This window comes from Netta rufina (assembly GCF_964035555.1).
Source record: "Netta rufina genome assembly, chromosome: 8".
Taxonomy (NCBI): Eukaryota; Metazoa; Chordata; class Aves; order Anseriformes; family Anatidae; genus Netta; species Netta rufina.
In genome coordinates, this window is record NC_140131.1 from 1,168,964 (window position 1) to 1,193,774 (window position 24,811).

The 24,811-nt window shown below is 42.7% G+C and overlaps 1 protein-coding gene across 4 annotated transcripts in view; it reads right to left on the bottom strand.

Moving 5' to 3' along the window:
- Window positions 1–2,547: 2,547 nt before the first annotated feature.
- The window catches only part of LRRC7 (leucine rich repeat containing 7), a gene marked incomplete at its 3' end in the record, with an annotated part of 89,924 nt that continues 67,660 nt past the window's right edge, over window positions 2,548–24,811 (bottom strand). Inside the window, exons 17-25 of one of the 4 annotated variants that reach the window (XM_084290904.1) lie at window positions 24,240–24,351; window positions 23,830–24,010; window positions 21,191–22,871; window positions 19,311–19,460; window positions 15,049–15,168; window positions 9,893–10,111; window positions 8,515–8,607; window positions 5,727–5,801; window positions 2,548–2,655 (exon numbers count right to left, since the gene is read on the bottom strand). In XM_084290904.1, the coding sequence (XP_084147030.1) occupies window positions 2,548–2,655; window positions 5,727–5,801; window positions 8,515–8,607; window positions 9,893–10,111; window positions 15,049–15,168; window positions 19,311–19,460; window positions 21,191–22,871; window positions 23,830–24,010; window positions 24,240–24,351 (2,739 nt within the window). The remainder of the gene's footprint in view (window positions 2,656–5,726; window positions 5,802–8,514; window positions 8,608–9,892; window positions 10,112–15,048; window positions 15,169–19,310; window positions 19,461–21,190; window positions 22,872–23,829; window positions 24,011–24,239; window positions 24,352–24,811) is intronic. The other 3 variants (XM_084290905.1, XM_084290906.1, XM_084290907.1) reach the window with 3 other exon arrangements.

A 24,811-nucleotide genomic window follows, 5' to 3' on the forward strand; every position in this document is an offset into this window, starting at 1 on the left:
ATGTGTTAAGTAAAAACTCGTATTGTGTGGGAACCTGCTCAGTCAGCTTGGAATTTATGGCTCATTAATGGTTATATTAATAAACCTAATCACTCCTATTGATTAAAGAGAAAGGGGGAGGTGTCAACGACCATAGGACAGGGAACTTACACTGCTAAACAAATTCCTGTGGGGAGCTGAGGTGAGGGCTGTGGGCTGTGTTTCTCTGCACAGTGCCGGGGGCTGCCCTGACCATACTTTGCAATCGACGCCACAGAGGTAAAAAAAAAAAAAGGAAAAAGAGTGCAAACACAATAAAAATCCTGCTGCTCCATAACGTTAGAGGATAGTTCCTGCTCCTACCGATTATGTATGGGGTACCTCTCTCTCCTTTCCCATGTGCATAGGTGGTCTTTATACGACCCTTTCCTTCCCAAATGTAACAAGTCATTTTTTTTTGAAGGCCCAGGAGCTTCCAGAGAGAGGCAAAGAATGACTGCATCAGCTTTGGGAAGCCCGAGTTCATTTGGAAACCTTGCTTTGACAGTTATGGCCAGGCTGGGGGGGGGAAGGAGGGGCTGATTATGCATTTTCCTTTGTGGCTGGTGGATGGGATGAGGCCCCAGGTCCCCTCGCTGTGTAGGCAGTTTCTAAGAGCAGCCAGATGTGAATGCACAGAGATGATAACTGAGTAGAGCAAGGATTTGGGGTCCTGGCCTGGCTGTCCCTCTCTCTACCCAGTTCCTCTCCCAACACCCACAGCCAAAGTGATTGCTGTGCACGTAATAACCTCAGCAGACTGCTCTTCCTGAACTCATTGGGTTTTAGGGACTTGATGTAAGCCCCCAGCACACCAAGCAGCACGTGCAGCAGTGCTGAGCACTGGGGTGTCTCAGTAACACCAGGGACACATCAGGAATGATGCCAGCACCTTTGATAGCTCCAGTCCTTCCACTTACTATAAACAAGACTGCAGCAAAATTCACAAAATGCATTTGTACCTCTACAGCAGGACGACTAGGTCCATACAGCAGGCAGGGCAGTAGACGTAAGGGCTCTACTGTCTCTGGAAGTCATGTTAGTTTAATTCGAAGTGTAATTACCTCAGTCATTGTGCGCTTGCTTATGGGACGAGAAGAAAGGTTTGAGAATTTCTAGAGGCTCTTGTAAGCAGCAAAGTGACAGGTCCTTTGCCATGCCCGTGAGCTGTAGCACCGTGACCCTGACCAGGGCCCGGCTGCAGCCCCCTGCCCGCGCTGTGGCTCTCCCTGCAGCCCACCACCACCGCTGCCAGGCCGATGGCAACAGCACCCCTCGGAAACACCTCGTGGGAGGTTTCCTTCTGTTTCGCCTTCTTGCTGTCAGTTACGCCCATGATGTAGGCCTGAATTACTGAACCAGCAGCAGGTTTGCAGAGTTCTCTGCTGCCAGTACGCTCTGTCGAGAACAGCGCGAGGATTTTTACCTTAAGGGTTTCAAACTGAGTGCTTCAGTGGGAAAGCTCTTCCCATGCTCTCTCAGCGCCGTTCTTCTGCTCCCCCTGTGATATGTCATATCTCAGATTAAATCTATCCCCACTCGTTTTAAAGAGACTGTTACACAAATAAAGGGTTGTATAAAGGTTAAAGCCTTACTGATAATGAACATATCGAGAAGGGGATAACAGCCTGCACCAGAGCAAGAATACAGAACACCAAAGACTGGGGGAATGGGCAATGCAAGGAAGGGGCCTACAGTTTTAAATTCAAAAGTTAAAATAATAAAATTAGCAGCAACAAAAGAAGTTTTACTGCCACCCATCATAAACGTCTTCCATTTATGAAGCGTATCTGTCTAACCTCACTGTTCGTCCATTTAGTGTGTTCACATGGAATCGACTGAAAGTGCCAAAGAAAAGGAAGTTAACCAATCTCCATGTAGGTTATTTATATCTAGGTCCCAGAGTTGACAGTATCATTTATTAAGTATCTCACCCTGTATAGTGACATTTTTACTAATTAGTATGGAGCCAGCTATACACACTGCATATGTACAGGTATTTTCATAAGGCATATAATATCTTTGCATTGAAAATAAATGAACATTATTAAATTTAATTTAATATATACTTTCTTTGAGGTGTTTATGAAAATATTTTTTCTCTATATTTTTGTATGTGACATGATAGAAATATTTCATGGGAAGTACAGGTTAATATATTTTATCTTTATAAAGGCATATACAACTTTGAGGCAGTGTTTCTGATGGACAGCAGAATTCCTAAAGAATTTGTATGTGCTTCTGTGTTTTGAAATCATATGAAATTGACTTTAAGAAGTAACTTGATTAAAAAAACGCACCAATGCACAGCCAGAGGCTGACAATTAAAACTAATACATAGCCACATGAACAATATATTTATATAGTTAATATATTTTTTTCAAGATGATCGGTACTAACATAGAGTATTATACATTTGGCACTACCGTTTGCCATTGGTCCAGCAATTGGCAAAAATTTGTTTCCTATGTATAAATCTGTTTGAACATTAGATCTGGCTAGACATATTTACTATTTATAAAAAAATATTTAGACAGTAAGCTCACGTTGAATAACTAGGTCTACTGTATTCTGGAAACTCTTCAGTAGTAATACAGCTTTCTCATGTTCCATATGTACAAAACTGTGTCCATTTGCCTGCAACACAAAAACAAGAGGAAAAATCAAATGAGATCCTATTTAATATCTTCATTTTGTGGGGGCAAAGGGATATATGGAAATGAAAAACAAGCCTAAAATAAACAACAGTCATATGGTGTTTTCCTGAAAGCAGGAGTTCGAACGGTACCGCTGAGAGAACACGTTTCCCTCTTCCTGCACCGGAGAGATTCAGCACCCCTGGGGAATTAGTGCAGCTTCCAGCAGGGGAGGGACCAGGTGACCTCAGGGGCTCCCTTCCAGCCAAAGTTTCTCTCTGACTCTACAATATTCAGGATATTTTCCTAAGAATCCAGAACTCTGCAACATAAGGGTTTCCTACACTCTGGAGCCCAAAGGAGCCAGCAGCAGCACAGCCTTGGTCTCAGACACCGCATGTATAGGGAGTGAAAAATTACTGAACAAACTGCTCTGCTTTAGTGCTAATTAAATCTTTCTGTAATTGGCTGTTAAAATGCTATTTCAAATCGTCAAACTTTAACCTAATTATCAACAGCTTACTGCATGGGATCGATAAGTAGAACCTCCACAAACAGAGCAAGGCTTGGCCTTCACCAGGCACCGAACAAAGACAGCGCTCGCTGCACACGCCTGCCAGTTAGCCACCCACAACAGCTTCACAATTTGGGCCAAGGTTACATCCCAGGACTGCCGTGGCTGTGCTGCTGACCCCACACAAGGCAGGGTGACTGCTGGGCTGCCCCTGGGCTCCCCTTCCCTCCAGGGCCCCCGGCAGAAGCCCCGTCACTGACCCGTGCCCAGGGTGCAAGCACAGCCGGACCAAGATGGTCACTGGGAGAGAGGAATCGGGTCTCTAGCTTAGGGTAATGCTATAAGCTTACTGTGCTGTGACAAGATATACATTTAAACTCTTTAACATTTTAACTAGCATTTACGAGTAGGTTACTGAAGCCTTCCTGCCTCAGGCGATGGCAGCAGGCAGTCACGGAGTGCCCTGAAGAGGCCGCGTGCAAGCAGCAGTGAAAGCAGCTCCTGGGCATCGAGTGATGCCAGTGAGTGTTAACACATTTCAGTTCACAGAACCTTGGGAACTGGATCCTGTTAGCTAAAGGCATTGCTTGTATTGGAGAAGTCAAATATCCTTCATCCTTTCACACCTATGTTTTTTTCCCCTGTTAATTCTTTCACAAGATTAATGGCTTTCCTTTATTTGCCACAATATAAATCAATACCTGGTAATAGGTATTATGGTTGCATAAAGGAATTCCAAGTAAAAGGAAAATGTTCCTGCTGGAGAATTTAAAATGACGTGCTGACAGTGACAAACGAGAAACTGCTGAGACTGATCTGTGGTCCTACAAGAATGACCGAGAGCACCAAGTCAAACAAACGCCATCAGATACGTGATAAAAAGAGTTAGGAGAGGGAAATCTGCTACCTGAAAAAATGCAGCAGTAGCTTATACATGATTACGTCAGTACAGGCAAATGCTCCTATGTTAGGAACAGAAGCTGAAAACCCACCTGGATGTAAGGAGCAATGTTTTCCCTGTGAGGGTGGTTGAATGCTAAAGCAGGGGCCTGCTAGGTGCCCCATGCTAATGACAGCAGGAAAAAATCTTTGGCATAACAAAAGCCATAAAAGAAACAGCTCAGAAGAGCTGACAGGTGCATGCACCTCTCAGAACTGCTCCCACACAGCCCTCACAGAACCCGTCAAGAATGTCCCCACTGCCTGTAGTTCATTTAGCATACCAATTTCTTTTTTTTTTTCACTGCTTTTGAACATACTAACAATTAATTGCAGATGTTAGAGCTGATGTTACAGAGATGTCAGATGTTCTGCAGTGCCCAGACAGGAGGGGCTGGGGCAGTGAAGGGGAGAGGGAAGCAGGAGGGGAGAAGAAGGAAGGCTCCCAAAGATGCCTGACCATGTCCTTGGTGTGCTGATTTTCTTCATAAAGTGATGACAACACAGTTAACCTCTAACCCTTGATCAGGCCAAATGGCTTTAAAAACTGTTATAAACCTTTCAAACAACTCCAATGACTCTTCATTTTGTCAAAAGTAATACTATTTGCTGCCAGTGGTAATACATTTTCTGGGCTTAAAAGCAAACAAACGACCTTGCAGGACGTGGCAGAATACATTTTTCCTGTGTCAACAACCACCATTTTCTGCAAATGAGGAATTTTGGAAAGGTATTTTAAGTAACAGCCCACCTTTATTCTAAAACCTGAGACCTCTATTTAAAAAAGTACATTTGAATACAGAAAATATTTGCTTCAGAAATGTAAAAGAAAACAAAAGGCTGAGGTTTCTCTGTAAGTTGTGCAGAACCCAGCAGAAGGGCTGCTTTTCATGCAGGCACATTCAAAAATGAGGAAGCAAAGGAGAGGCAAAAACAATGCCAACCACAAATCCCTCCCAGGGTGTGACTACTTTGCTCCTTACACCAGTATCACATCAGCTGCAAAGGTGAAAACTAGAAACACACCTTACTTTGTCATATCCTGCTGCTAGAGAAACTGCTTGCAAAGCTCCTTCCTCCCTGCGGCATCTTGCACTATTAATGTTGAAAAGCTGGGTACGATGTAAGGAACATTTGTATTTTCAAGTTTAAATTGTGTTACCTGGATTTTTCCTGTGACAGGCTGTGATCATTAGCCCTTTTCTGCAGTGCCATTTCCTCTCAGAAAGCTGGTGCTGGCATGAACGTGCTTTATCCAGCATCCCTGGGGAGGGAGCAGAATCTGCCAAGCAAAACAAAGGCCAGCCTGGCTCCTGGCTGTGTGATGCTCCCTCTGTTCCTAATGTGCTCTCTGTGTTTAATTCAGCTCCCAGCTAGTAGTTAGGGGTTTGTCAGCCAGCACACCCCAGTGCCTCTTTCCCACATACTCATTTGGTTTTCAAACAGCTTTGTTCCTTCCGAGACCAGCTTTCAAGAGTACTGACAACAATACAACACTCTATTATAAATCAAGTGCCATAATACCAAAAACTGTAGTTGTACTGAAAATAGTGTTACTGTAAGATGCAAAGATTGGCTTTATATCACTTCAGTTACAAAGCAGTCAAGTCCAGCCATACCTGGAGGATCTTGTCGCCAGGCTGGAGCAGGCTGGATGCTGGTCCGTCAGGCTGAACCCTAGTAACAAAGATACCCTATAAGTCAGAAGTAACAGAGGTTAGGATGCTATCACCAAGAACTAGTTCCCAAAATACAGGTGTCTCCCTAACTGCTGCTCTGGGGGATCTGTATACTCTGACAATGCTCTAAACTCTAAACTCCTTCTTTAATTTGTAGGTAACCAAACAATGGCAGTGACTTGCAGCAGCTCTCTGTGACCTTCAGGCAGTTACTGCCAAATACAAACATAATTGTGGGTCATTGGAAATTGAGATCCTGCTTCACAAAATAATGTGCAATTGGAATAGTTTTTGGGCATAGACAAGAGTAAAAGGATTATCAGGAGGTTAATTAAAATGGAGCAATGGTCTGTAGCAACTTCTCTTAACCCATTGTCTGAGGAAGAAATGACTTTGAAAAGGGATAAAGCATTAAACAATGAAGAATATTTTAGATTTGGATTTCAAATTTCTGTAAAATATGTTAATAAACCCCCAAACCAAAGATTGAGTTCCTGGATGATGAACACATTAGAAATGTTACCCATACAGCTCATGCAGTCCTGCACATCTGCACCCATGGTCTCACCCTCTCTGCTGTCCTCACCCTACTGCTGATGGCGAGCTCCTATAAGCAGCCTGGAGAGCTGGGCACAGGCCACATTTTAGCCACTTACATTGCTCACATAGACACCAGGGGAATTTCCTGCTCGTTATCATCATGCAAATCATGAGTTTGAGGGATTTTATAGCCTTCCAGAGCAAGGTACTGCCCAGTATTTCTATTCACCTCACAGAAAGCTGAGCTTCTGCAGAGCAGAGGGATGGAATTTTATCATGCTTACATTTCATCCACACACCATTAATGTGTGACTTAAGTCTGCCATTCAAAATGACTGCTCCTGTGCTTTTTACTGCTTTTCCTGTCCTTCCCTCTTTTCACAGCACCGTCAGCAAGTCATGGCAGGGACACATCACCGCGCAGAGGAGGGCTTGCTGCCATCCCTGCAGACTTCATCTTGCAGACAGAGCAGTGCCATGTGCATGACTTAAAACCATCACGAATGACTGGCATGTATGATGAGAGACGAGGTCACCCTCCCACTGCTTCTGTGACATGCCAAACATGGTAAATCTGATTTAACGGTATGGGAAGCAAGGGTTCAGTGTAATAAGATAAAACTTTAACTGTTAATTCTTTCAATATAACCACCTCGTCAGTACCTTACACATAATTTTGCATTTCTATTACTAGTAAAATTAAGTCTATCTACAGCTATTACTGCACTGAACGTGTTACCCATGTAGGCACATTCATAGTTGGACAGAGATTCCTCTTAATAATTCCAGGCAAATGATAGACAACAGAAGTATAGCTTAATTCTAACATCATACATGAAACTGAAAAAGGGACATGATGTTATAAAGTGTAATACCAGTCTGCAGTCTCAAAAAAGGACACCAAAAATGAGCACGTTTTAAGGGCTAACTGTTAAAATGCCTGATGGCATGTACATTAAGGTGAACCATAGGTTCAAAACAGGGATTATAGATGATAAAACTGAAAAAAAGTAAGATTGTGTTAGACTGGTATTTTAAAGAGCATTTTACTTTTCCTATTAGAATCTCTTGTAGTGTGAGAGTGGTGGGTAAATTATTTTTTTTTTAATTTGCATGCAGATCTCAAATTTGTGATACAAGATGAAGATTCATTATTATTTTCATCATTTGCCAAACATTCTCAGTGTTTTTGTAAATTATGACTGCCTCCTGAAACAGGGTTGTGAGGCACTGGAACAGGCTGCCCAGGGAAGTGGTGGAGTCACCATCCCTGGAAGTCTTTAAAAGACGTTTAGATGTAGAGCTTAGGGATATGGTTTAGTGGGGACTGTTAGCGTTAGGTCAGAGGTTGGACTCGATGATCTTGAGGTCTCTTCCAACCTAGAAAATTCTGTGATTCTGTGATTATCAAACAATATAAACTATAATAATACATTTAACTTAGAGGTACCCATAGTCTTAATTTTCCAACAAACTCCTGTCAGTTTTATTGCACAGGACAGATGAACTCACAGGTCTAAGAAAGAGTTTTCTAATCCTAAAGCACTGTATAGCTGATAATCACCAGATGTTGTATTCTTATTAGTCATCCTTCCACTGCCTAAAGAGATTTATCATCCTCTTAAATGTGTAATTCCCAGAATGAATACTGAATGTCCCTGGCCATCATGTACCATAATGGTTATTTTTTTAATTAACATTACAAACTAGGAGATTGCTTGTCACGGTGTTTGCAAGCCGTCACTGCTTATCTCCAGACCAGTTTGTGGGCCAGGCCTATTTTATTTGACACCCTCCTATAGACCCTGGTATTTCAGTTATCCAGTGAAGACAGTGCTGTTTTAGCATTCCCTCTAATGACTCCAGTGACAATTTAATCAGGGCCTATACCGAGTCTTGAAAGAAAAAAAGTGAAAGAGATGGTACTCCAGAAAACAGTCTGAAAAATTATCTTACACATGGGCTGTAAGCCCGACACCCATGTGACTTCTGGTTTGATTCTCTTGTCTTCATTAAACACAAAAGAAAGAAAGCAAACACTGCTGCCTGAACAGAAAAATGCCAGGCACGGGAAAACTTCTTTCATTTATCACAACAGAAGTGCATAGAAATGTCATTCATGGTATCTATGTTTCCTCTATATGGCACTCTAAAATAAAGCCTATTTAGTGAGCAATTTATTACTTACCTTATCAGAAGGTTTGAATGGATTGCCTTGTCCACTTATTCCACCACTGATACTAAAACCAAGGCCAGGATTCTTCTCTATTCTCACACAAAACTAGGTTAAAAAGATACGGCAAGATAAGTCAATGCCAACACTAAAGGCTATCTAAACAATGGCATCTTCTTCTCATACAGTCCCGTTTACCATTACTGAGCTGAGCTGACCCTCTCAAAAGCTGTTTAGCACAACACAGTAAAAGCCAGCAGAATGCTGTTACAAAATGAAAGTATTCTAATTGTTTTAACATGATGCAGCGGTACTATAATATTCACAGCACTGTGTCTATTTTTGCATATATAAAAAAATTATTTTCAAGGAGAGAAAAAAGGGACTCTTGAAAAGACAGTTTACGTTGGCCAAATTTTTTGCTCTCACTTGAACTTTGGGTGTATGCCAGTGAGAAGGGAATCTGCCCGTACATAGACTTCTTGTGCACTTGTGTTGTTCCAGAAGGTGTCGCACAGGCAGCACCCCTGGGTGCTATGCAGGTGACAAACGCAAGCAGTAAGTAACCTGAAGATCTTCAAATCATTGCCAGTTTTAGGGCCAGGGCCCCAGTAGCTCTGAGCACCAATGGGTTTTGCAAGTGCCTTACTACAAAAAAAAAAATGCTGAATCTTATCTTTTAGTCAGGGTGAATTTAAATGGCATTGGCTAACTTAATATAAAATGAAAATGACTTCAGTGCAGCTTAATGACTACTCATTGAGCCAGTCTGAACACGTACCACAAGCCACGCAAGCAATTGTTTCCAAATCTCAGTGGTATACTCAGAGACTTAATACAGGCTGCTCCTTACATGGATTGCCCAATGTTTTACCCAAGAGAAAGGTTTACTAATGATTTGGAGCCTTATTCTTAAAGTCAGGTGCCTCATACAGTTGTTGAAACCATTAAGGCCAAATTTAACAGGGATAGGACCACTTAGTGCAGAAGCTCGTCAGCACCCGCTACGTGCAGCTCGGGGAGTGGAGCTGCCGCTGGCCTTTCTGGGCACTTGGCTGCTGCAGCCTGTACAAAGCTGAGCAGATCAGCACCTTGCCAAATATGCTGTACTGTTAGCTCTGAGCTAGGTTATGGGGAATTGGTAGAAATTCAGCATGACTCAGTGATGGGTCAAAAACCTCGGTGCCAGGCTGTGTTGCTTGGTCAAGCCAAGCAAGAATGGTGTCAGAGCCTGGTGCTGGGAAGGACAGAGCTGCTCACCCCCCCTCTGTGTGCCTCACATGGTATGGCACATCTGCCCTTACTGCCCCAGGCTCCCTCTTACTGCTATGCACAAGAGAGGGAAAAAAAATGAAGCTTTTGTCAGTGTTAGCTTATGCTCACACTTTCCTACCTGCTCCTGATAGGCGTCCGTACTTCTCTGCCCCTTGGTCTGGATGAGACACCGCCCCGTCTGAGGTGCTCGGGAGCTCTGCGAGGAGGGGATCTGGATAGGCAGTGGTGGCTGAAACTGTTGGATGGTCACCTTGTTCATGTTTCCTTCGTACTGCTGCTCGCGGCTCCGGTGCTGCAGGCTTTGCGATCCCATTAAGGTCTGGATATGGCTACCTGCCTGTGGGTAACGCAACCCGTTAGGCCCGAAAGTCAGGAAGCTGCAAAGAAGCAATTATTACAACTTACAGAGTCAGGTCAAAGCAAACCTCTTATATCACATCAGAGGTTTGTCTTTTGACCACGACTGGAAGCAACTGTGATTAAAAGCAGCGAGGATATGTACAGTGCATTTGGCAGCCCTGGGAGAATAAAGGGAAATTAGGCAGATAGAGCTTGCTTTATGAACAGGAAATAGTTGTTTCCTCATGTCATAATACATGATTCTGCTCCAAATATTACTTGAACTGAAAAAATACAATAAATTGAAACAGAGTGCATGCTACAGACATTGGAATGTTTTGTTTGTTTGTTTTCTGAAGCTAGTTTGGAGTAGGATTTATGCCACAAATACAGATATTGTCCATTGCAGTGTGCTGCGTACAGAAAGCGTGATTAATTGAATTAGTCTTGTCCTAGGAACAAATGTGGTCCTTACAAAATTTAATTAATCAAATTACCAATTTCTATGATAATTTCTACCAAACTGAAACTCTAATATTTTGTAAATGTAAGTGAAATATTGAATTTACATTGGCTTGACATGTTGATATTTTCATTTATAAAAGGGCAATTACTGCCATCCTTCTATCCCCTCTGCCCCACTGCCTTCCATGTTTTCAGCAGTGATCTAGCAGGTGCGGTTTGTGCTTTGTGTTCTATTCCTGACATAGTAAAGTCGCCTACTTGCTTAATCTTCAATACACGTTGTCTATTTAGGCACGTGAATTACAGAAACATTTGAGACAAATCTTTGCAAATGAAAATAGGTCAAGACAATTTTACACCTTCGCCGTATACAAGATTGAGATGTTGCTTTTAAATAATTGCACACAACTTAGCTGTAAGGGAATGAGCAAAATTCCTGCTCCACTGTATGACCAAATATTACTGCCTCCATGAATTATCACTCCATCGCATTGTTTTCAGATTACAGGCACTCATCAACCAGCAGTTTTATTTGAAGAGCCTGAACGTGAACGAGCATTATGACTGCACATCTCAGTACCTACAAGTGGCTTTGGATGAATGGAGCTACTTAAACAGTGCTTCACATTGAGTTAACACCAGCCAAGGGCACAACCACATCTCCTCATCAAAGTCTAGTCCTCATTACCATGGAACCTTTACGATCCTGGTGGAAGAATCACCGGTGGTGAGACTGTATTTTAGACACAATTAAAGTTAATACAGCAAAAGATCAAAACAAGTCTTACCCACTGGACATTCACCTGTCCTTGCAAGTTATGGCAGCCAGGGCCATAGAATTGATTGCATGTTGTCATAGCAAAAATACATCTGAATGGCTTTTCAAGGTTTGTCTGCGGAATACATCATTAATACAGGTGCAGATGGAGCTACTTGAGTCACCGAACACAAAATCCTAGAAAGACACACAGTTTCTGCGGTGACTGCAGGCAAAACTGATCTGCTCTGACGTGCTTTTTTGCTGACGATATTTTGACAAAGGAATGAGCCAGAACAACTAGACCACTTTTCTGGAAGGTCTGTATCTTATTACATGAGGGGGATAGTCTCAAAGTGAGTAACGGCAGAGGAAGCTGTTACATCCTGTACCCAAATCTTCAATGCCCAAACTCCTCTGTGCTAACAGACGTTGACCAACTTACTCCTGGAAAAGCCTGGTGAAGTCAGCCTGTGCTGTGAATAGCCCACTTCACAGGTCAGAAAGATCTACTATTCTTCCAAGATCAGAAGGGAAGAAAAATGCCCAGGACAGACTTTTTTTTGCTGCTCATTAACTCCCCAGCAGCACCAGGCCATGCCTGCAGCAGGTCACTGAGTCTGTGTCACCCTGAGCTGTGCAGACCCACGCCAAGCAGGTGCCCGCATGCAGCAGGGCTCTGTGCTTCATCTTGTGCCAGGTTGCCATCGCAACAGGATCCAAAAAGCAGAATCTCATAAATTTCACTGTTCGACTCAGATATAATCCCAGCGTATCCACCACAGCATACACAGCAGGTACATTCTGCCTCAGAGGAAGACATCTATTTCAAATACAAATAAAACTGTGCTTTTTCACTGAAAATCCTCCAATCTTCTTTACCAGCTTAAAAGACCCGTAGGTTGAACAACAGCTGCTGGAAATGAAACAGAAAGATGCCCCATGTTCTCAGTTCTGGCTAACAGATATACTCCCAAGTCTGAAAGGGTGAGCAATGGTGACCTGGCCACTTCTGTGCTCCAGTTCCATAGCACACACTTCTTTCACAGCCACCGAGCCTGTTGGAGCCTGTGCAGGGACCTCCAGGAGTTTGTGTGGCCTCAGCCTCTGTGTGATCTGCTGCCATCCCGCAGTACCTGCAGAAGAGCCCAACTCCCATGATCCAAACACCCATCCCAGACCTGCATAGCTCGTCGTCTTCCATGCCCATCAGCATGCACCCAGGTCGGCTGAACTGATGGCCATTCATTTTCCATCTTCATTCTCTCACTTCGACTACTCTTTTTCATAAGGAGTGACTTCCAGGTTCCCTTTTGGTGGTTCCCCCTGCCACACTTCTATCCCTTCCCTTTCTTCAGAGAAGCACATAACTCAGAATGCAGCTGACTTCTGTCTCATTGAGCTGGCAGAAAAATTGGGTCTTCCAGGAAGTATAAATACTGTAGTCTTTTAATAAGTCAGTGGATTATTCAATTTAAAGATTAAAATATCCAACTTCTCCATAGGAGAGACATCTCATAAATTATGGGCTGATTACATAAATGATCATAGTTAAATTAAAATAAAACTGGCATTTAATCTCTAGTCTGAACAGCAAAGAGGACAGAAACAAGCACTCACATAATATATAATGTAGTGACTACTGCGTAGTATTCCCAGCCTACCTAACATACATGAGTAGTATATGCGTACCACATTAGCCTAGGTACACAGCCTGTCCGTCTATTGTACATGCTCTTTCCCTTGGAATAACAAGTCCCAATTTTTCTTCCAGTGATTTCCCAAGTACAGCTCTACCATGGGCTGACCCTGCTCTGCACAAGCCCATTCACACTGGTACTACTGTGTTCCTGGAAAACCACAACATACACTACTATTTATATTTACATCATTTAATTGTTCCTTATGTTGAACTTTATTTCGATAGATTTTCCAAGTCTGACTTCAAATAATTGCAGGATATTAATCCCCAGACGCTGGTAAACCAGGACACTCCAGGTGACTTTATTGAAAAAGACATTAGCATCGTTGTACCAACACACTGCAAACCACCTCCTGAGGATGGTGGGTAAACAATTTTCAGAATTCATTTTCTCATTCCTGTTAATAGACTTTGTTTGAAGAGATCATATTGTGATTTGGTGTGTATTCATACTGTGGCTCTTGCTGGAGGTGGATAAGCTGAAAACAAACCCTTTTCTTAGAAATGGCAATTATTTATTCTGCAGAAAGAAACTTTACTATGCAGACTGTTCCCCCTGATATCATTTGTATTCTGTACTTTATTTAACATCCACCACAAAAGTTAATTATTTTCAGCTCAGTGTCCAATATTTACAGTATAATTAAAGTAGCTGACAGCGGATGTAACAATGGATTGCTCCACTGAGTTAAGCAGATTTCAGGACAGTTATGCAATGTTTGTACTTACCACATCTGAGCAGCAAGACTCTGAAATATTCAGAATGAAACAGAACCTGCAGTTTCTTATTATAGTACCACTGATGCACAAATGAAAGACATGGACTTGTATTAGATTGTGTGAATGGATACGTGCAGGCTTTATCCCAATATGTTCATGAAGATAAGGAGTAACTCCTCTTAAATATCTTATCTGCGTTTCTTGCATACTAGAGGATAAAGAAACCCTTTGAACATCTTGGCTGTCAGAGACAATTCCAGTGAACAATGCCAAGGCACCGTCCTCTTTACCCTCCTGCACCTCGGGTGGAGCCTCTGGGCTGCTCTAGGTGTAACAGCTCACAGCTCCCATCTTTAAGCAACCCTCCTGCATGTGTGCAAACTATCTCGTCACTATTTTTTTTTTTGTAAAGGCAAGGGCTAGTGCTGCTGAAACTGTCTTGGATAAATAGATGTGAAGCCAGTAGGGAAATATTTGCTTCATCAGTGCTGACAGTTAATTACACTGCAGAAATGATCAATGTGCACATTATGACTCATAAGACTTTACTTGTCAATGAGCAGGACCCATCTCCATACAGTTAACAATCAGTGGAATTATCATTGCTTACACATGCAGCTCCACCTTCTAAAGCTGACTGCAAACAGTTCACTTTGTCAAGATCCTTTATTCTGCAGCTTTATGATGATAATATCTAAAAAAGGCAGTTTCTCAGCCAATGAACAGAGCCAAGTCGAGCTGGGAGACAGCAGCCAGTGCTTTCACAGGAACTGGCCGGATCCCAACACTGTGCCATTTACTGCCACGAGGTACTAGGAATTAGACACCTTTCTAGTTTATCAGCAAACGGTGTGTGCTCAGGATGTCTCTGCTGAAATGTCTGTAACAATCTGGACAGTGAGCTGCTCCCCATCTCAACACTTTTTTTTTTTTTTTTCTTTCTTTTTTCCCATGAACTCAAGAATTTAATTCAAACAAAGAATTTAAATGGCATATTTAGAGGACAAGAGGGGGCTGATAGCTGTCTGCTACATGCAGGAATACTCCTGCTGAACCAGTGTGCCTGCTTCATGCACTAGAGACATACTACTACCATCTGCATAAATAAACAAAAAAAGCAGGTAGCAGGAATGAAAACATCCTTAATTCATAGCAATTGTTCCTTCAAACTTTGAGACAAAACCAAGCGTCCCCCAAACCTGTCCCCGTTGCCCCGTGCTCCTCCTTCCATGGATTCCCCAGGAAGGGAAGGGAACCGCAGCCGTGCAGCCGCTCTGCTCGTGCCACCTACCTTCTTGGTGACGGTGTCGGGGGGCACGTCCCGCCGCCCCAGCGGGTAGGGGTTCCACTGGCCACTCACAGGCACCTCGTCCTGCCCGTTGTCCAGGATGCTGCTCTGCTGCGACGGGGTCTGTTGCAGAAACGGTAGGGCAGCCTTTAGTCACTGGCAAAAATTCTCTCCTCATGCTTATTTCAGTCATCAACCCAGTTAAACTGCCGCGCACTATTGCTAAATGGAAAGCCTCCAGTTCCTACGGCATTTCATTAACACGTAATCACAGTGCAGTGGGACTCTGCAAGTTAGAGATCTCGAGAGACATACAGTGGAAATAATGAGCATGATGAATGATGAGAGAAAAGAGAAAAATCATTTAACGTAGTTCCTTATTTCAGGAAAGCAAATTTTGGTGAAGCCACGTATTTAAATTGCAGTCTGCCATTAATTTTTTGAATGAAAAGTTTCTAACAGGTCATTCAAGTATCAATAACATTTTACTGAGTACTTGCCACGAAGATTAAATTATATGCTCGTATTTTCTTTAAAAAATATTCCCCATAGCGGCAATATTGGACCTGTGAGTACCGTGCCTCAGGCAGAGGGAGCTCTGTGTAACTCCGCCTGTTGTACACTGCTCACAGACCTCTCTAGGATGTGCTGGCTTTGTTTTAGGTTAGCAGGACATCACACGCACGACAACCAGTAATTAAACTCTTCCTGAATATGAATGGACATAACACACATGCAAAGTTTCCTAAATGATCTCAATACTTTTTTCTTTTCCACTTTTCTCTCCTTCAGTCATGGTTCTCATCACTTTCTCACTCCTTACTGTGCTCCTGCTTTCAGTACTTTTCAGGGCATGTATACCTTTGCTGTCCCATCCAGCTTTTATCTTATCTGTGTCTATTTCTTCACAATAGCTGGAAATTTTCCTACCATGGGTATGACTTTTTGTGTCAGACCTTCCAAAATACCAACATTATTTTACCACCGACAGCATATTACATTATACATTATTACATTAATATTATTATCTACATTATTATTTATATTACAAAAAAATCACCCTTGATTTTAATCATTATTTAAAAAGACAAGAAATCTGACATCATAATTCTCTCATCATTCAAGAAGTCCTCCAGAAAAAAATCAGGAAAGATGTGATTTTCCTCGTATTAAAATGCTGCAAACATTTCCCCTGCTGAAAGCACAAGACCTCCCCTTAGAGCTCTCTTTGCACATACTAAAAAGGGAAAAATGAGACCAACCTCAGCACTTTTTCCACTGGTGACCCCTCACAGCTCAGCAGACCCTGTCCTAGTGCCTGACACTGCAGTGCTGCCGCTCTCTGGCAGCACAAATCTCCTTTAATGTTGGCTAATGTGGGCCCAGAGCTCGGCAACATAGGGACAAATGCATTTGAAAGAAGGGCTGCCTGAGCAGGGGCCAGGGAGGGACTTGGTGCCTACATAAAGCCCTGGATCAGCCTCTCTGCCCTGTTTGCTGCTCGCCCCTGTGTCCTCACCCAAAGGGGACACATCAGCTGAGAGCCAGGCAGCAAAGTTCTAGAACGAAGAGGTACTATTGCAAAAATCCGTGCTTGGAGGAGTAACAAAAAACAAAGGAAAAGAAAGGAAAAAGAAAGGACATCATCTGTGTGCCATGAGTCAGCCTTCCAGACCCACCACACAGCGAGATGCCCAAGGCTGGGCTGGAAATGTGGTCACCTCCCTGTGAGAAGAATTGATGAAGAATTGATGCCCGCAGCCACACAGCCACCGAGGGATTGTGCGGAGGCAGCTTCCTACTGGCACTTGTGGTTTTTCTCCTAAGTGATGTATGGGAATACGCTGATTATTCCTGAAGGGAGGGGGTGCCGTACACTTCTGAGACTGAAATGCACCAAACCGCAAACTTTTAAAAGAATTGTGACACAGATGCCAACAATTCAAAGCAATCTTCTGGAAAGTGGTTCTTTTGTTACTGCAGACAATGCTGCGTATTTTTGATAAGCGACTGACTAATCTGCAGAGGTGAGTTAACACTCAAAAAGGAAAAAATATAGAGGATGCTTTCTGAAGAAAAAGGAAAATTCTGTGATAAGTTTTCATTTTCATTTTCTGCAGTAAAACAAATTCATTTACTTGCAATATCACTCATTTACAGAGCTTGGATGGACTGCAAACCAGTAAAAACTCTGTGCTTTTTATGTCTAGGTAAATAAAGAAAAGCAGCAGTTTAACATTTTATACATGCAATAGACTCAATGTAATAAACTTTCCCAGTTTAGGCAATTCATATACTTGATTTCCTGATCTTCCACTGGACAACTAGACCCCACTCATTACTCTCCTGAATCGAGGCCACAAGAAAGAGGAAGAAAAGGTAAATTTGAAGCTGCTGTGGCCTGGATTCATTGAGAAATGCAAAATGTTTTAGAACATGTGAAGGAATAAAACTGATCAACAATGAACATTCAAAGTTCAGCAATAGTTTTACCCCACTTCCCAAACAGTACAGTAAGAGAATACACCCCCTTCATGCATTTCGGCACCATATTTTGTATGGATATGTAGCAATGAAATGCCGGTGAAATATAAAGCAGAATAATTCACATAAGGCCACACCAAAACATGTCCAGTTTTATGAAGTTTCATGCCCTAACCATTTTCATTAAGTTCCTCATATATCCATATTAATTTATACTTTAAAATTGTCAAGTATGTAAGATCTTATTCTTAAATGTGTGTACAAAAATACTCCCAACATTTGGAGCTACTGTCAAATTAACACCTTTCAAGGACTTGTGACAAGAATTCCTATACACCCAAATAGACAAACAAATTCTTTGAAAGAAAAAAACAACATGACCAACACTGGGAAGCTGTCTACATCCAAACAAACACACAGCTACAGCTAAGATTTGACCTGGATGTCATTAACTGAACAACAACGGAGAAGCACACACTAACACTTGGACTTCAGTCCAGGGACAGCTGAATGGGAGCTGCAAATGAAGATAACAGAGTATGGAAAGTTACAGCAGGAGAAACCCAACAGTGATCTATGTGTAGTGTGTGTGCACATTGTTAAACTATCACAATTTTGTTGAAAATAAATCCAGTGCGCTGTGTATACCTGCATTAGCTCAGAAATACTGCTGCCTGCCCTCCGAACAGCAAGCGCAATCTGGTCGTGCTGCTGCCCCTAAATTCTCTTACGCTTGTATGCGGGGTTAGATCTCAACTCTTACACTGGGCACTGAAACCTCCTTTGGGAACTCACCCTGGCCAGGCAGTGCCTGGCACAGCACCAGCTGGCTCAGGCCAAACGTGCCTGCGGCCAGCCCGACAATTAGCAGCACAGATGATGGCATTTCAGTGCCTGGATCCATGCTCTGTGACCATTTAATTACTTACAGAGATGCAGCTAATTTGTACCAACAGCTACCGCTGCTAATGCAGTAAGGCACAGAGTGGTGCTCGCTGTGCTGCTTCTAGCACTGCTGTGGTGCCACTGGCCTTAAGCACTGACCCCACAGCACACGCATGGCACCTGGCTGATGCTGCGACTCCAGCATGGCCACACACAACAGGGAGTATGGGCTCAGCATCTCCTCCCTGATATGCAGATACTTCAGCAGTGTCCCTCTCTGGCCTGCTGTGTGTGCTTTTCCTACCAAACATTTGCTTTTGTATAATCGTGTATATATGTGCTAATCAACAATAAATCATCCATCGCTCACAAATAGAAAAAAAAATGATGAAGAAAAATATTTCTATGGGCAGTCTTCCAAACAAAAGTTTAACATTAATTTAAGTATGCTAGGCACCTACTCGTAATGTATCAGCTATTACAGCATACTCAATGTTCAAATGTTAAAATGTCCATCTCCTGGAGACTATTTAACTGCATGTCAAACATCTCTACATCAATTTTTCTTTTTCCTTTTTTTTTTTTTTTAAGATAAAACAGTAAAAAAACAAAACATGTTCTTCATTTCTATGCACAGATTAACTCATTTACAAAATATAATGATTGCATCAATCTAACACAAGAGCAGAAAGCAGTAATGACAGCCATGTGAGCTACTTAATCCAAAAAGCAAGATTCTTAAAAGATTCCAGGAAAACTGTGTTACTATCATCTTTGCTTTTTGGATTGTGTATAGTATAAGCATGAACTATAGGCAAAAGCTAAACCAGGAAAAAGCAAGGAGTATTATTAATTTATTTCGTAATGCTGGTATATGCTGGCTATCCCATACTTACTTTCGGTAGAGGTAGCTCTTGAAGCATTTGGTTTTCAAATTTAGATTTAGTCTGCAAGTTTAAAGTCATGCTTCTGCCGGCATGCATTGCTGAAAACCCTCCAGAGTGCAGCATGCCAAGGCTAACTGTGTTGTGTTTGTAAGCAGCGGTCTGAGTAGAGGAAACAACCACGTGACAGGATATGAACACACATGCTCCTTGAATCAAGTATCACACATATATGGTTAATTTCACAAAGTTTTAGTTTAAGCAAACAAACAGTACCAAGAAATAAATAGCTTTTTGATGCATGCACTGAGTCACACGGAAGCAAATACATTGCTAGTTATACATAAAATGGATACCATAAAAGACTTCAACGCTGACAGCAGATGAAATATGTTGTTATCTGTATTCTGAAAACTGCAGCATATAACATGGTACAAGTCTTTATTTTGCAAATATGGCCAAATTTTGGTATGCCTGCACAACCACAGAAGGGCCAGAAAACATATCTAGTAAAGGAGTATCAATGTCAGAGAACAAACCCTCTGCACCAAGACCCTACATCCCTGTGAACATTCTGTGGGAGCTCCCAGGTCCTCTGGGGCAAGCCCCCAGGCGTGGCATGGCACAGCAGCATGAGGCTTGTGCAAGGCAGAGCCTGGGCATTCATTCATTCCCTGGATAGCCCCCACACCAGTTAGCCCAACTTTGTGGAGCTTTGCTGGTCCGTGCCGCAAACAGCTGGAGGCCGGCTCTCTGCCTCTGCAGAGATCACTGGGAACTTGATTTAACCACCAGTGTCAGCTTTCCACGAATTAAAATATTTCTTAGGCATATACACATTGTAAACTACGTGTAAAGATGTTTCCAAAACATCTGGGAAGTGTTTCCACCAGAAACTTCTCTACTTGGTCTGCTCTATTTTGGTTAGATATTACGCATATTCCCACCAGTTTCACATAACTCAAGGAAACTAGCTGAAGTAAGGAAAAAGCTTCAGCCTTCAAGCCAATTTGTAAAGTTTACCCATTTGATCCTTAATGTTATTTTAGTATGCATCACGTCGAGCAATTGGGAAGTATTATAAATATATTCACACCAAACGCATGAATATCTAGCATAAAATACGTATATGGACACAGTTTGCAACTAACTTACGCATTAGACCACGGTAACTTTTCACAATCACTTCAGATTATGAAGTAAATCCAGATTCATGAAGTAGGCCATTAAATAGTCAAAATCATTATAGAAATCATGCACTGTAGTACTTGTATTATGTTTTGTATTTATGTTTTGAGGTTAAATAAGCATAACTTTCTACTGCTAAAAGGAGTAATAATCATATTCCTTGTTAAAAACAGTGGCAATATATATCCAGTAATATTTCTCAGTGTTAAGAGCTTTAGATCCCCTCCACTAACAATAATACGAAAGCTAAAACACTTTTTTAAAAAAACCTTTTTATCTGCGACTTTTTCATTTATTTTGTTTTTCTGCAAAGATGTATCCAGCATCTTCTAATGCTCTCAAATCATTACTGAAGTGGTGGACTTCAGCAGCATGTTCACATCTGCTGATAAGGAGAGATTTTTACTTTTTTTTTTTTTTTTTTTTTTTTTTTTGACTTCAGACAGTGCTGCAACAGGCACTGAATAAGCACCGTGTGCCATGGTGCAATACCCATGCGGAGGCCGTGTGCCAGCCTCTGCCCGGGAATGCCTCACTCCAGCTGCTTTGTGCACCCACAGACACCTTTGCAAGCCGGTTCCTCTGACACCAATGCAGGAATTTCATTACTGGGAATTCTGGTGGTTACCACTGTACGTGCAAATAGTTTGAAATACCAAAACACACAACTAAAGGCATTAATTGCAGAGAAATGCCAAACATACCCTGTCTAACCTTCTAGCTTCTATATGTCTAAGTAGCTGTTGTCTCCAGTCAGCAGGCATTTTAGCACAGCTCTCATTTCCCTTCACAGGGGTAGGCCTTGTCTTTATATCACTGTTATCGGAAGGCTTGTCGCCATAGTTACCCAAGTTATAGTCTGACGGTATCTTTTCCAGCAGAGCTGCCATTGTAGGCCTCGCTGAAACTGGCCTGGTTTGAGAGGTACCGTAACTCTCTGTACTGTAGCTTCTTGCAGACAACGGCCTCCTTTGTGTAAGGTTTTTAACAGGAAAGCTGCCAGTCTGGGCTTTCACTTCTTGGTAGGAAGGATGCTCGTCTTCGTACCTGCCGTTCCTCTTGAGGAACTGAGACTCGGAGACCGAGATGCTGCTTTGGCGCTCCACAGCTCCTCGGTACGGAGGCCTGCCATACCTATCGCTTGGGGGCAGCTCATGGGGCTCACTGACCCTCCTGAACATAGACATCTCGGTGGAACTGGCCAACGAATCCGCTCTCCTCAAGAAGCCCGGCCGAGAGCCCTGGCTCACGAAGGGGGCACTGACGGCCTCCTCGTTGACCGACGGCTGGGAGAAGGAGAACATGTGCTCCACAGGGGGGTAGCCGCGGTATGCCCTCGGGCTGACCAGCTCCTGGGGCAGATTTTTACTCTGCTGGGGAATGTACTCGGGGTTGAGCTGGAAAGGTGGTGGTAACCTCTTCTCGGCTGTGACCTCCACTGCTCCCTGGGGGTTGAAGCTTTGGTCAAACTGGTAGACCTTCTTTGTCACGGACGACTTCTGCTGTGGCTGCACCTTGACGCTGCCGTAGGTCAGCAGCTCGTCATCCAGCATGGGGACCGACTGGCTGCGGGACATGCTCAGCATGCCGTGCTCCGGGCCCAGGAGCTTGTCCACCCTCTCGTGGGCTCCTACAGTATCATTACCAGATGCATAGTTTTCTAAAGGTATATTATAAACTTTGTACGTTCCAATGTCTATCTCATCGATACTCTGTGACTTCTTAAATTTGTTAGTTTTTAAATCCCTCATCATTGGAGACAGCCTTTCTGTGCTCTTGCTGATCGAAATAACACTTTTAGAAGGGTCTGGGCGACAGTGAATATGTGAAAAGACATTTGTGAGACTTCTGTTAGCATTTGAATCGTGATATTCCCATGCTATTCCTGGAGTGAAAGTGCTAGATAATTCAGGAGACTCTTTGATATGATCTTTCCGCTCAGGCAAAGGGCTGGTGGTGGGGGTGTTTTCCAGTTTGGAAGGAAAAGCTGTCCTGTCTTCAAAAGGACTAGGGGTTCTGGTCCAATTTTGCCAAGGATTGGGAGGAGGCACTTCAGATTCGTGTGTGTTTCTGAGCGTCGGCTGCTCCAGCTCCAGAGGAATGCCAACTATCCTGTCTTGTCTGATTAACGGCCTGCGCCCATGCGCAGATGTGCTTCTAGATTTCGTGCTTAGGAGAGGGTTAGCGCTCGGGTTGTCCACCGTGCTCTCCTCTGCAACGAAGCCGGTGTTATCGTAGTGTGAGCTATCATTCCAGCTGTCGGTGAAGGTGTCGCTCAGGGGACGCCTGTCGTTGCGCTGTGGCAGGTTTCCTGCCGGAGCAGATTCCCGCTGGCTCAGTAATGGCTTTGTTTCAAGGGGCTGTGGAAATGACTGCACCAGCCTGCTGAAATAAAACAAAATTAAATAAGGTAAAATGCTCTCTATTAGAGCACAGAAACAGTCAGCAGAAAGACAAATTTATAAAGCAATTTAATATTCTCCCGTCCATATTCAGGCTTTGTGATGGACACTTATGTCACTGAACTGGCATGAGTGTCTGCAGCAGTTCATTGCACTGGAGCACAGATGCTTCAAGTATGCACACAGAGAAAATAAGAAGCGAGTCAAAAGTCCTGGATGGCTCAACACCAAGTTCATATATAAATCCAGCTGAACATATTTTTTTACTGTAAAAATAACCTTCTATGAATTGCAATTTATTTATTTTTTTAAAAAACAAAGCTGCCAGATGCAGTTTGTGCATCTTCTCACCACCAAGATGCTATGCATCGCCAGTAAGCAGGCTCCAGCCTCTATTAATGGGGAAGAGCCTGTACATTTCTTAAGACAGAGCTACATTTACGCGACTTACAGCAGGAACAGACAGGGCAGAGAGTTCCATGTATGGTACAAGGGTGCTTTCAGGTTGCTGATGGCCAGTGCAGATTACAGCTTTCAATGAACTGTATTGCAATTGGAGGTCCAGGGCACAGTGATGCTCAGGACAGCATGAATATGAGACACATGCACTCTGTTAGCTACACTAAACTATAGCCAGCTGCAGCTCAGGACCACACAGAACAGAATAATTGCAGCTTGATTACTAGGCGCTTTTAATGCATGGCTATAGCACATGGTTGAAAAAACAGCTATAGAATTACTGACATTTATAGAGTATGAATGGGTGGCCAATGCTGCACAGCCTGGGCCATGTATGGCTATGTACACCTCAGGATAATTGGGGTAAAATGTTATGATTTTGATCTGAATATCTTAACAGACAGTACATGATTACTTTGAATGCGTATGGTAACATAAGACAAAAAGCAGTTGGAAGCTGTGTTAGAGAAAGAGGATCACACCTGTTTCCCCACAAAGAGTTATTCACTGCATCTTTAGCTGTTGTCTGCAAGGACCCCATTTTAACATGCGCATTGGAGGACCCTGAGGAAGCCTGGGAAGGGGAATAGTCTGAGTAAGTGCCTGAGGAAACGCTGTTATTCAGACAATGGATCTTATCTGCTTCAGACTCATCTGTCGACTCTGAAACAAAACACAGCACATGTTTTCAGGAGGTGGTGTTTGGAAACTAAACTCCAGAAAAATGCATTTTCAAATAGATACTATACATATATACATGTATGTGTGTGTGTGCACAAATACATACACAATATGTTTTAAAATCAGTGAAGTGCAGAATACGTTAAATAACACATCTATCTATGTGCATTACATATGCTTCCATCTAGCAGGCTGTAAGTCAAGTTAGTACCTTTCTTCTCTTTACCCAGAAGAACAAGCTTGGGTGGGTACAACGGAGTCTCTGGTATGGAAGGACGAAGTTCACCTATCCTCATCTCACTGGCAGGATGTCCAAAGGCATCCTGAGGAATACAATAATGTAGAGTAAACACAGGAAACAGAAACCACTTCAAACTGCAACGAGCAAACATTTCGAAGCCTTCTTTTCATCAATGTGACAACACACCGAAACCCCACCATACGGGCAGAGATTGTCTAATTATGATGATTTGTCAGCTGAAATTTCTAATTAGTTCTACAAAAATACTTGTAAAATTATGGTGATGTGTTCATTCTGAAAATGTGTACAAAACAGATGGAGCTCGTAAGATACATCAAGGCCGTGTAAACATTTTTGATCAGGCAAAGGTCACAAAAAATGCAAGCTGCCAGCAGAAATAAATAAAAATTTTGAATAAATATTTACTTATTATTTCAGGAATAACTGTTCCTCATTCATTCATGGCACAAGTCTTTCCACAGATTCAGCTCTCCTTATAGCTATATTTAATTCAATTACTTTGTCTCTAAAGAGTTTTCTGC